The sequence below is a fragment of the Somniosus microcephalus genome, chromosome 6 (genome assembly GCF_052327205.1).
Source record: "Somniosus microcephalus isolate GS21.2 chromosome 6, FLI_Smic_1.0, whole genome shotgun sequence".
In the NCBI taxonomy this organism is placed as follows: domain Eukaryota; kingdom Metazoa; phylum Chordata; class Chondrichthyes; order Squaliformes; family Somniosidae; genus Somniosus; species Somniosus microcephalus.
The window spans coordinates 8,051,919-8,065,672 of NC_140992.1; the positions used below are offsets into that span (position 1 = coordinate 8,051,919).

At 45.8% G+C, this 13,754-nt stretch overlaps 1 protein-coding gene across 1 annotated transcript in view; it reads left to right on the top strand.

The window, feature by feature from the left end:
* LOC147115429 (membrane-spanning 4-domains subfamily A member 8-like) overlaps positions 1–8,999 on the top strand; it is a 32,004-nt gene extending 23,005 nt beyond the window's left edge. The window contains exons 5-7 of the mRNA XM_085989583.1: positions 4,485–4,589; positions 4,686–4,805; positions 7,112–8,999. Coding sequence (XP_085845709.1) covers positions 4,485–4,589; positions 4,686–4,805; positions 7,112–7,237 — 351 coding nt within the window. The 3' untranslated portion in view covers positions 7,238–8,999. The remainder of the gene's footprint in view (positions 1–4,484; positions 4,590–4,685; positions 4,806–7,111) is intronic.
* The last annotated feature ends 4,755 nt before the right edge of the window (positions 9,000–13,754 follow it).

Genomic DNA, 13,754 nt, shown 5'->3' on the forward strand with positions numbered 1-13,754 from the left:
TGTAATTCTCCTGTGGAGATTTCTTACTGTTGGTTTTCTTCCCAGACCTGCAGACTCTTGCTATGTGTCCTGCTTTCCCACACTGTCTGCACACTTGGCCCTTGAACCAACAATCTTTCTGATCATGTGTTGTTCTGCCGCAGCGATAGCACTTCCCTGTTCCATAGGACATTTCGTTGGTGCCATATTCTTGCGGTCTCCGTTGTATCTCTGCAGCGCCCCTTGCGGCTGCTTCGTGTGATACTGCCATACTGAAAGCTTTGTTCAGCATAAGGTCCTTTTCTGATAGAAGCCGTTTCTGGGTTCCTTCACTTTGTAGCCCACACACAAACTTGTCCCTTAACATATCTGCTAGTCCCGCTCCAAACTGGCAGTGTTTCGATAGCTTGCGCAGTTCCATTAGGTACTCAGCATTGCTTTCGTCTTTGTGTTGGTTCCTTTTATGGAACTTAAATCGTTCCGCTATCAGTAGCGGTGTGGGGTTTAAGTGGTCCTGTAGGATTTCTACTATGCTTTCAAAACTCTTGTTTACCGGCTTCTCTGGGGTTATTAGATTTTGCAGTAACCCATAAGTTTTTGCACCCATGGAATTTAACAGAACCAGTGCTTTATTAGCATCTGGCACTTCATTCGCCCTGCAGTATACCTCAATACATTGCACATATGTCGCCCAATCTTCGACTTCATTGTCGAACGTAGAGATACTGCCACTCTTCGGCATCCTTGGGTGTGAGTTAACTGTCAAAAATGGCGCCTCCCGCGCTTCCCCTTCTTCTCCGCTGGCACAAAATGGCGTCTCCCGCACTTTCCTTCCTTCCCGCGCTCACCCTTCTCCGCTGCGGCTTGTAAAAATGGCGCCTCCCGCGCTCTTCCTTCTCCGTGGCTCAATGGCATCTCCCGCGCTCCCCTTTCTTCGCCCCGCGGACCCTGTTCAGCCCGTGAGCCCTGGCTGTGCTCTGCGCGTTCTTCTTCTTATATTTTTAGACGCCACTCAGTCTAGAACCCGGCTGTTTCTTTACCCTCTCTCCGGTTTGTTTTCTTTTTCTCGACGCCGCCCGGTGTTCAACCCCCGGCTGCGCCCGGCGCTCTTCACCCTCTGTCTTACCCCGTCGACGCTGCTCGGCTTTCTCTCCGCCGTCGGTCGGCTCCAGCCGCCGCTGCTCGGGAAGGGTCTGCGCTGGACCTGTCATCGGTCTCTTACTGCTCGTCATGGCTGGGGAACCAAGCCCGGCTCTCCACAGCCTCCCCTGCAAAGTTCAATCTCTGCCTGACTGCTGGGCGGTTGCTCGTGGTCGACGCCTGTGTTCCTGGCCTCGACTATTTTTTTTTATTATGTTGCAGGTAGATTCGAATCGACACTCGTCGCCACTGTTGGATCTGTGGTTCAGTGGATATGCTATTATTAAATAATCACACGGATGCTGTACATTAACAATAAACAGGTCTTTACTGGAGGAGGGTAGTCTCAAAACAGGGGGTACAGAGGCAAGCACAAAGCTTATATACCGGTGTGGTCACTGCCGGTACTACAGTATACAGGAGCTGTAAAAGTAGTTCTGACTTAAAGGCACATACATTACAATCTACCTGTCCTGCTGCCTTCAGGAATCTATGTACATGCACACCAAGGTCCCTCTGATCCTCTGTCCTTCCTAGCGTCCTACCATTCATTGTGTATTCCCTTGCCTTGTTAGTCCTCCCAAAATGCATCACCTCACACTTTTCAGGGTTAAATTCCATTTGCCACTGTTCTGCCCATCTAACCAACCCATTTATACCGTCCTGTAGCCTAAGGCTTCCCTCCTTGCTATTTACGACTCCACCAATTTTCGTGTCATCTGCGAACTTACTGATCATACCTCCTACATTCATATCTAAATCATTAATGTACACTACAAACAGCAAAGGACCCAGCACCGATCCCTGCGGTACACCACTGGACACAGGCTTCCAGTCACAAAAACAACCTTCGACCATCACCCTCTGCCTCCTGCCACTAAGCTAATTTTGGATCCATTGTGCCAAATTGCCCTGGATCCCATGGGCTCTTACTTTCTTGACCAGTCTCCCATGTGGGAATTTGTCAAAAGCCTTACTGAAGTCCATGTTGACTACATCAACTGCACTACCCTCATCCACACACCTAGTCACCCCTTCGAAAAATTCAATCAAATTGGTTAGACATGATCTCCCCCTGACAAAGCTATGCTGACTATCCTTGATTAATCCTTGCATCTCCAAGTGGAGACTAATTCTGTCCCTCAGAATTTTTTCCAATAATTTCCCTACCCCTGATGTTAGGCTCACTGGCCTGTAATTCCCTGGTTTATCCCTACTACCCTTCTTGAATAATGATACTACGTTAGCTGTTCTCCAGTCCTCTGGCACCTCCCCTGTGGCCAGAGAGGTTCTGAAAATTTGTGTCAGAGCCCCTGCAATCTCCTCCCTTGCCTCACACAGCAGCCTGGAATACATCTCATCTGGGCCTGGGGATTTATCCACTTTTAAGCCCACTAAAATCGCTAGTACCTCCTCCTTCTCAATACTAATTTGTTCAAGTATATCACAATGCCCCTGCCTGATTTCTATGCCTACATCGTCCTTCTCTATAGTGAACCCAGATGCAAAATATTCATTTAAAACCTCACCTACATCTTCCGGCTCTACACACAGATTGTCACTTTGGTCCCTAATGGGCCCTACACTTTCCCTGGTTATCCTCTTGCCCTTAATGTACTTATAAAACACCTTGGGTTTTTCCTTTATTTTGCCCGCCAGTGTGTTTTCATGCCCCCTCTTCGCTTTCCTAATTTCTTTTTTAAATCCCCCCCTGCACTTTCTATACTCTTCTAGGGCTTCCATTGTTTTTAGTCCTTTGTATCTGCCAAAAGCCTCCCTTTTTTTCCTAATCCATTCTTATATATCCCTTGACATCCAGGGTTCCCTGGGCTTGTTGGTCCCACCCTTGACCTTTATGGGAACATGTTGGCATTGTACTCTATTTCGTTTCTGAAAGACTCCCACTGCTCTGATGTGGATTTTCCTACAAGTAGCTGATCCCAGTCCACTTTGGCCAGATCCTGCCTCATATTAAAATCAGCCTTCCCCCAATTTAGAACCTTTATCTTCGGTCCATCTTTGTCCTTTTCCATGACTACCTTAAATCTCACTGAATTATGGTCACTGTCACCAAAATGCTCTCCTACTGACACTTCTACCACTTGCCCGGCTACATTCCCTAGAATTAGGTCCAGTACCGCCCCCTCTCTTGTAGGACTTTCTACATGCTGGCTCAAAAAGCTCTCCTGGATGCACTTTAAGAATTCTGCACCCTCTAAGCCTTTCACACTCTGACTATTCCAGTTAATATTGGGGAAGTTGAAATCCCCCACTATTATTACCCTATTATTTCTACACTTCTGAGACTTGCCTACATATCTGTTCCTCTATCTTCCCCTGACTTTTTGTGCAAAGTGCTTGCCCCCTTTTTGTTTTTAAGTTCTACCCATATGGCCTCATTAGAGGAACCTGCTAAGATAGCATCCCTCCTTACAGCAGTAATTGACTCCTTGATTAATATTGCGACACCCCTTCCTCTTTTACACCCCCCTCTGTCTCGCCTGAAGATTCTATACCCCGGAATATTGAGCTGCCAGTCCTGCCCCTCCCTCAACCATGTCTCCGTGATAGCAACAATATCATACTCCCATGTGTTCATCAACACCTTCAATCCATCTGCCTTACTCGCAAGACTCCTTGCATTAAAATAAATGCCATCCAGCCTTGCCCTACTCCCTTGTGCCGTTACATATTTGCTCTGCCTTCCAGGCTGACTTGGTTTTTCCTCTCTATTTGGCTGTACATCACCCCCTATTATAGCTCCACTCTGTATCCCACCCTTTTGCCAATCGCCTTAAATCTGTATCACAGAAATCACAGAAACCCCACAGTGCAGATAGAGGCCATTTCGGCCCATCGAGCCTGCACCGACACATATCCCACCCGATCCCTGTAACCCCTACATCAACACATATCCCACCCTATCCCCCTAACCCCACGTATTTAATCCCCCTAACACTAAGGGTCAATTTATCATAGCCAATCAACCTAACCCGCACATTTTTGGACCTAGCCTTCTGGTTACCTAGCCTTCTGCCACTTAAAAATTGTTTCTCCTTATTTACACTATCAAAACAATTCATGATTTTGAACATTTCTATCAAATCTCCTCTGCTCTAAGGAGAACCACTCCAGCTTCTCTAGTCTCTCCACTTAAATGAAGTCCCTCATCCCTGGTAAATCTCTTCTGCATCCTCTCAAAGGCCTAGATATCCTTCCTAAAGTGTGACATTGAATGGGTTTATATATGTTCAATGCTAGGTGTAGATGGTAACTAGGCTGGCGTAAGAGTAGGTTTGATGGGCCAATTGGCCTTTTCCTCTTTCCATGTTTTCTCATGTGTTCTGCAATGTCTTTATTTCCAGATCAATGGTTGTTTATCAATGAACATCATCAGTGCCATTTTCTGCTTACCAGCTGTAATAATGTATGCTATAAACATTTTTATTCTGCCCTATTACTGCTATCCGGTGAGTGTCAAATTATGCTGATACTCTGCCATAAATAAGCAATATTTTTAAATGCTTGCTGTCCAACTTAATTTATTTGTGTTTCACACTTTACAGGATTTCACAGTTCCATGTTTGGCCATACTTCTGGTGCTGGCACTGCTCAGTGTGGCAATATCCATTGCAATTTCAAGCTTTAACTGTAAAGGTGTGCCTTGTTGCAACTCATCACCAGTGGTAAGCTAACTAATGAATTGATGGAAGACTCTGCCGCCACTCTGTATGTACACATGTATATTGGCGCATTTTCCCATTTTAGAAAAACATGCCCGGGTTGATTTTTACTGTTGGGCAACAGGATGTCGACACTTGTTACATGCCCCACCCGACTGAATGGAGGAGCAAGTCAGCTGAGGCATTAAACAAGTGGCCAATGTGTTGTGCCCGCTTCCCGCCTGGCACAAGCAGCTAAAATTGACCTCCCACAATTTTTATTGTCTCCCATTGTCTAATCCCACTCGGTCCCGATACTCTTTTTTTTTTAATATTCCCGTTTTTCAAATCGCAGTCTCATCAGGTGTTAGCTGTGCCTCAGTTGGAAGCACTCTTGCCCTCTCAGCCCCAAAGTTGTGTGTTTAAGCCCCAATCCAGAGACTTGAGGACGAAATCCAGGCTGACACTCCCATTGCCAGTACTGACGGAGTGCTGCACTGTTGGAGGTGCCGTCTTTTCAGAGGAGACATTAAACCGAGGCCCCGTCTGCTCTCTCAGGTGGATGTAAAAGACCCCATGACACTATTTTGAAGAAGAGCTAGGGAGTTCTCCCCAGTGTCCTGGCCAATATTTATCCTTCAATGATTATCACTAAAACAGATTATCTGGTCATTATCACATTGCTATTTGTGGGATCTTGCTTTGCGCAAATTGGCGCTTTGGAACGTCCTGGGGTTGTGAAAGGTGCTGCATAAATGCAAGTTTATTCTTTTTCTTTCTAATTCCCTTGTAAAACAAATCAACAATGGTTTTTAGCACAGAATTCCTATGCAAATATTGTTTCTGACCTCTTCACTCCTGTTTGCTATTCAGTGAATTATGTGTATTTTGGTGCTTCTGTGAATATTTAACGGGCTTTGTGTTTATCTGTGTGTGTTGCTGTGTGCTGGATGGTTAAGTTTTCACTAACTTCTCCTGGACTACAGACTTCCTTGAACCCGAGAGTTCGTTACTTAGTGTCACATTATAGAGAAGGTTAAGAGGAGCTTTGATGACAAGGTTCAAAATGATGTGAGGTGTTGATGAGGTAAATTGGGGAAAATTATTTCCACTTGTCAGTGACACTTTAAACAAAGGGCAAAATTGCAGATCACCAGGAATAAAGGGAGAACTTTGGGATGTTATTTTATACAGATGGTTATTGGGCCATTAAAGCAATGGTGGAAGCAGAGTCCATGATAGATTTTAAATGGAATGTGGTAAATACTTGAGGGAATAAAGGCAGGAGAATGGAGCTAAAGAAAAACTTGCATTTATATAGCACATTTCATGATCTCAGAACGTCCCAAAGCACTTCGCAAACAATCAAATACTTTTTGAAGTGCAGTCGCTGTTGTAATGTGGGAAATGCGGTAGCCAATTTTGCACACAGCAAGCTCCCACAAACAGCAATGTGATAATGACCAGATAATCTGTCTTTTATTGATACAATAGCAAAATACTGCGGATGCTGGAAATCCGAAATAACAACAGAAAATGCTGGAAAAACTCAGCAGGCCAGGCAACGTCCGTGGGGAGAGAAATAGAGTCAACGTTTCAGGTTGAAACCCTTCGTCAGGACTGAGAAAACACAGGAAATGAAACATATTAAAAGGCCAGGCTGGGAGAGAACAAAAGAGAAGTGAAGAGACATTAAGAGGTATTCAAAACCAGACGAGATGGTGATAGGACTAGTGGAGACAAAAGACAGCTCTAGATTAGGTGTGAAATACGCTGGCAGAATGAGAGACAGCTGCCATGTGGGAGAGAGAAAAAGGGGGAAGGGCACAAAACAAAGGTGTGGATAAAAAATATATATAAAAATATAACAGGGGCCGAGGTTATGGTCTGAAATTGTTGAACTCGATATTGAGTCCGTAAGGCTGTAAAGTGCCTAATCGGAAGATGAGGTGCTGTTCCTTGAGCTTACACTGGGTTTCCGTGGAACAATGCAAGAGCCCGAGGACGGTGAGGTCTGAGTGGGAATGGGGCGGTGAATTAAAATGACAGGCGACCGGAAGCTCGGGGTCCCCCTTACGGACTGAACGGATGTTGCCTGGCCTGCTGAGTTTTTCCAGCATTTTCTGTTGTTATTTTGTCTCTTATTGATGTTGGTTGAGGAATAAATGTTGATAGCTCTGGCAGAGAGCCAGCACAGGCGTTATGGGCCAAATGGGGAAAGTGACAGGGGAATGGGTCCAACTGTTTTGGAGAGGTGGCGGAGCCGCGATGGGCTGAATGGCCTCTTTCTGCGTGAAAGCTTTTAAAATTCTATATATTTTCTTTTTCAGGCAATCATTGTGGTGTACGACAAACCACCTGTACAACCAAATCCCTCCTTGCAGTTCAGTGATGATCCGACTCCCTACTGCGTGACAGTGATGGAAAATGCATATCATAGAACCATAGAAGTATAGAGGTTTGTGGCACAGAAGGAGGCCATTCAGCCCATTGTGTCTGTGCCGGCCGAAAAAAAGCTATCCAGCCTAATCCCACTTTCCAGCTCTTGGTCCGTAGCCTTGTAGGTTACAGCACTTCAAGTGCATACCCAAGCACTTTTTAAATGCGATGAGGGTTTCTGCCACTACCACCCTTTCAGGCAGTGCATTCCAGACCCCCACCACCCTTTAGGTGAAAAATATTCTCCTCAACTCCCCTATAATCCTTCTACCAATTACTTTAAATCTATGCCCCCTGGTTATTGACCTCTCTGCTAGGGGAAATAGGTCCTTCCTATCCGCTTTATCTCGGCCCCTCATAATTTTATACACCTCAATTAGGTCTCCCCTCAGCCTCCTCTGTTCCAAAGAAAACAACCCCAGCCTATCCAATCTTTCCTCATAGCTAAAATTCTCCAGTCCTGGCAATATCCTCGTAAATCTCCTCTGTACCCTCTCTAGTGCAATCACATCCTTCCTGTAATGTGGTGACCAGAACTGTACGCAGTACTCTAGCTGTGGTCTAACGAGTGTTTTATACAGTTCGAGCATAACCTCCCTGGTCTTGTATTCTACGCCCCGGTTAATAAAGGAAAGAATCCCATATGCCTCCTTAACCACCTTTATCTACCTGAACTGCTACCTTCAGGGATCTATGGACATGCACTTCAAGATCCCTCTGATCTTCTGCACTTCTCACCATTTATTGTGTATTCCCTTGCCTTGTTAGCTCTCCCCAAATTCATTACCTCACACTTCTCCAGATTGAATTCCATTTGCCACTGTTCTGCCCACCTGACCAGTCCATTGATATCTTCCTGCAGTCTGCAGCTTTCTTCTATATTATCAACCACATGGGCAATTTTTGTATCATTTGTAAACATCTTAATCATACTTCCTACATTCAAGTCCAAATCATTGATATATACCACAAAAAGCAAAGGACCCAGTACTGAGCCCTGCGGAACCCCACTGGAAACAGCCTTCCAGTCACAAAAACACACTTTGGCCATTACCCTTTGTTTCCTGCCTCTGAGCCAATTTTGGATTCAACTTGACACTTTGCCTTGGATCCCATGGGCTTTTACTTTCATGACAAGTCTGCCATGTGGGACCTTATCAAAAGCCTTGCTAAAATCCATATAGACTACATCAAATGCACTACCCTCATCGACCCTCCTTGTTACCTCCTCAAAAAATTCAATCAAGTTAGTCAGACACGACCTTCCCTTAACAAATCCATGCTGACTGTCCCTGATTAATCCGTGTCTTTCTAAATGAAGATTTATCCTGACCCTCAGAATTTTTTCAAATAATTTTCCTACCACTGAGGTTAGGCTGACTGGCCTGTAATTACTCGGTCTATCCCTTTCTCCCTTTTTAAACAACAGTACCACGTTAGCAGTCCTCTGGCACCACACCTGTAGCCAGAGAGGATTGGAAAATGATGGTCAGAGCCTCTGCTATTTCCTCTCTTACTTCTCTTAACAGTCTGGGATACATTTCATCCAGGCCTGGGGATTTATCTACTTTCAAAGATGCTAAACCCCTTAATACAATACTTTGTCTTTCACTATGTTTATTTCATCTAATATTTCACACTGCTCCTCCCTGATTGCAATGTCTGTATTATCCCTCTCTTTTGTGAAAACAGACGCAAAGTATTCATTAAGAACCATACCCACGTCTTCTGCTTCCACACACAGGTTACCTTTATGGTCCCTAATAGGCCCCACTCTTAGTTTAATTATCCTCTTGCTCTTAATGTATTTATAAAACATCTTTGGGTTTTCCTTGATTTTACTTGCCAATATTTTTTCGTGCCCTCTCTTTGCTTTCCTAATTTCCTCTTTAATTTTACCCCTGCACTTTCTATACTCCTCTTGGCTTTCTGCAGTATTGAGCCCTCGGTACCTGTCATAAGCTTTCCTTTTTTTCTTTATCCTACCCTGTATGCCCCTTGACATCTAGGGAGCTCCAGATTTGTTAGTCCCACCCTTTTTCTTTAAGGGAACATACTTGCTCTGAACCCTCACTATCTCCTTCTTGAATGCCTCCCACTGCTCTGACACTGATTTACCTTCAAGTTTCTGTTTCCAGTCCACTTTGGCTAAATCTCCTCTTAGCTTAGTAAAATTAGCTTTTCCCCAATTGAGAACTTTTATTCCTGGTCTATCCTTGTCCTTTTCCATAACTACCCTAAATCTAACTGAATTATGATCACTACCACCAATATGCTCTCCCAGTGATACCCTTTCCACCTGCCCAGCTTCATTCCCTAAAACTAGGTCCAGAACCACCCCCTCTCTTGGTGGGCTTGCTACGTACTGGCTAAAACAGTTCTCCTGAATGCATTATAAGAATTCTGCTCCCTCTATAGCTTTCACACTAATTTTATCCCAGTTAATATTAGGGAAGTTGAAATCCTCTACTATTACTGCCTTATTTTTGCACGTCTCAGAAATTTGCCTGCATATTTGCTCTTCTATCTCCCTCTGACTGTTCGGAGGTCTATAGTACACTCCCAGCAGTGTGACTGCCCCTCCTTTGTTTTTCAGTTCAACCCATATGGCCTCATTTGATGATCCTTCTAAGATATCCTCCTTCCTCACTGCTGTAATTGATTCTTCAATCAATATTGCGACCCCCTCCTTTTTTATCCCCCTCTCTATCTTGTCTGAAAACCCTGTAACCAGGAATGTTGAGCTGCCATTCCTGCCCTTCTTTCACATGTCTATCTGTGCCCTCAGCTCATCTGCTTTATTCCCCAGACCCCTTACGTTAAAGTATACACCATTTAGCACTGCCAAACTCCCTTCTTGTCCATTTTCTAGCCTTTGTTTCCTCTGCCTACCAAACTCGCTTACCAATTCTCTGCCTTCCATTTGCAGCTTTGCTTCTCTCCATTCTGAATCTACTCTCGGGTTCTCATCCCCCTGCCAAGCTAGTTTAAACCCTCCCCAACAGTACTCGCAAACCCCGCCGTGAGGATAACAACAGAAAATGCTGGAAATACTCTGCAGGTTAGGCAGCATCCGTGGAGAGAGAAACAGAGTTAACGTTTCAGGTCGATGACCCTTCATCAGAACTGGAAAAGGTTAGAGATGTAACAGGTTTTAAGCAGGTACAGAGGGGGGGGGGGGGGGGGGAGGAAGGAACTAAAGGGACAGTCTGTGCTAGGTTTTGTGGGATGGTGTACAACGGGTGATAGCAAGTCGGCAGACCGTTTTACATCTCTCCTGCTTTGAAGTCACTGGAAATAAAAATCGGGAGGGATGTAAAACGGGCTGCCAACTCGATATCGCCAGTTTCACACTATCACACAAAGTCAAGATCAACCCCAGACACCCCGATTTTTTTTTTTTGTTTGTTTTTTTTAAAAAGGTGTTCACTTAACAGTTCTGCATCTTGGAAACATTGTTCATCTGTTTAAATTTAATTAACCATATTACAAAATAACTAACAACGTCAGCCAAACTGGTGTTGCGAATTGGCCGTCCATTACAGAAACTGGTCAGTTTTCCTCTCCATTACCAGGGCGGTCTGTTGAAAATTGTTTACCAAGCAATTTCACTCAAACGTGTTAAGAAATTGCATCAACAGGAAAGGCAGCTGAACATTTTAGCACGGAGGAATTACAAGCTAGTGTGTTAGCAACTTGATACGCTTATCAATTACTTCATAAAAGGTGATGAGTCGAAGAAGAGATGACGAGTCGAAAGAAGAGATGAATAAGGCTTTTATTAGCTAAGAAGAGACCATGCTTCTTCGTGAGTGACTGAACAAGTCTGAACGAAACCCACACAGTGGTGGGTGGAGTCAGCTGAGGCATGCCTCCATACACAGCGCCACCCAGAGGTGGCAATATACAATACAGTGGTTTACCACATTCACCCCTTGTTTAATGTGAAGTCCGGCGGGGTGAAGGGTACTACAAGTTAAGTCTATCAGGAGGCCTTGTCTGACGTCCTGATCGTCGTGGTGGCGGCGGTGGTGTTGCAGCATCCGACGTCGGGTCTGGTGTCTGGGTGGTTGGCGAAGATTCCTGGGGCTTTGGCATGCCGTCTGCAGGGGTTGGGTTGGGAGGGGTGGTGGGGGATAACAGTGGTAAGGGGGATAACGGTGGTAAGGGGGATAACGGTGGTAATTCAGGGGTACCCGAGGGTGCGAGATCTCGTATGGAGACCGTGTCCTCCCGCCCGTCTGGGTATGTCACCCAGGCATACTGGGGGTTGGCGTGTAGGAGGTGCACCCGCTCGACCAGGGGGTCCGTTTTATGCGTCCTCACGTGCCTCCGCAGTAGGACGGGCCCAGGAGAAGTCAACCATGCCGGTAGCGAGGTTCCCGATGTAGACTTCCGGGGGAAAACGAACATTTTCTCATGAGGGGTCGCATTAGTGGCAGTACAAAGCAGTGACCGAATGGAGTGGAGCGCTGCAGGGAGGACCTCCTGCCAGCGGGAGGTCGGAAGGCCCTTAGATTTTAGTGCTAAGAGGACTGCCTTCCAAACCGTCGCGTTCTCCCTTTCCACCTGGCCGTTCCCCCGGGGGTTGTAACTGGTGGTCCTGCTCGTGGCGATACCTCTTGTTAGCAGGTACTGCCGAAGTTCGTCGCTCATGAACGATGAGCCCCTGTCGCTATGTATATAGCTGGGGAACCCGAACAGAGCGAAGATGTCATTCAGACACTTGATGACCGTGGTACTGGTCATGTCTGGGCAAGGGATGGCAAAGGGGAAACGGGAGTACTCATCAACTATGTTGAGGAAGTACACATTGCGGTCAGCGGAGGGGAGGGGCCCTTTAAAATCGACGCTCAGGCGTTCGAAGGGGCGGGTGGCCTTGATCAGGCTTGCTCTGTCCGGCCTATAGAAGTGCGGTTTGCACTCGGCGCAGATTTGGCAGCTCTTGGTCATGGTCCTGACCTCCTCGATGGAGTAGGGCAGGTTACGGGATTTGATAAAATGGAAAAACCTGGTGACCCCCGGGTGGCAGAGGTCATTGTGGAGGGACTGCAGCCTATCACTCTGCGCGTTGGCGCATGTACCACGTGATAGGGCATCTGGGGGCTCATTGAGTTTCCCTGGCCGATACAAGATATCATAATTGTAGGTGGAGAGTTCGATTCTCCACCTCAAGATCTTGTCGTTCTTGATTTTACCCCTCTGCTTATTATTAAACATAAAAGCTACTGAACGCTGGTCAGTGAGCAGGGTAAATCGTTTCCCGGCCAGGTAATGCCTCCAGTGACGCACCGCTTCTACAATAGCCTGGGCCTCCTTTTCGACGGAGGAGTGTCTCGTCCGGGTGCAGAGCATTCTGAAGGGGGAGGGGGATCAGCCAGTTGTCGTGGTACATGTAGGTACCAACGATGTAGGTAAAAAGAGGGAGGAGGTCCTACAAGCTGAATTTAGGGAGTTAGGAGCTAAATTGAAAAGTAGGACCTCAAAGGTAGTAATCTCTGGATTGCTACCAGTGCCACGAGCTAATAAGTTTAGAGAGAGTAAGATAGATAAGCTAAATACGTGGCTTGAGCAGTGGTGCAAGGGAGAGGGATTTAAATTCTTGAGGCATTGGAACCAGTTCTTGGGGAGGAGTGACCTGTACCAAGGGGACGGTCTACACCTGAGCTGTGAGGGAGCCGATGTCCTCGGGGTAATATTTTCTAGGGCGGTTCGGGAGGATTTAAACTAATTTGGCAGGGGGATGGGAACCTAGATAGTGGAAAAGAGGGAAGTCATATGAAGTCAGAAATAGATGGTAGAAAGGTGAGAAGCAATAAGCAAAGGAGAGAAACACAAAGGGCCAAACTAATTCATAATGAGAGTGTGAAAAAAGCAAGCCTGAAGGCTTTGTATCTTAATGCTAGAAGCATTAGGAACAAGGTGGATGAATTAGTTGTGGAAATAGAGGTAAACAAGTATGATTTGATTGGGATTACAGAAACGTGGCTGCAGGGTGGGCAAGGCTGGGAACTTAACATCCAGGGATATACAATATTTAGGAAGGATCGGCAAAAAGGTAGGGGAGGTGGGGTAGCATTGCTGGTAAAGGAGGGGATTAATGCAATGGAAAGGAAGGATATTAACTCGGATGAAACGGAATCTGTATGGGTAGAAATGAGAAATAGCAAGGGGAGGAAAACGTTAGTGGGTGTGATATATAGGCCTCCAAATAGTAATATGGAGGTGAGGGAAGGCATAAAAAGGGAAATTAGAGAAGCGTGCGATAAGAGCACAGCTGTCATCATGGGTGACTTTAATTTACATATTGATTGGACTACCCAAATTAGTAAAAATTCTGAGGAGGAGGAATTCCTGGAATGTTTTCGGGACGGTTATCTGGACCAATATGTCGAGGAGCCGACTCGAGATCAGGCCATTTTAGACTGGGTATTGTGCAATGAGAAGGGACTTATCAACAATCTTCTTGTACGAGGCCCCTTGGGTCAGAGCGATCATAATATGATCGAGCTCTCAGTCGAGATGGAGAGTGAG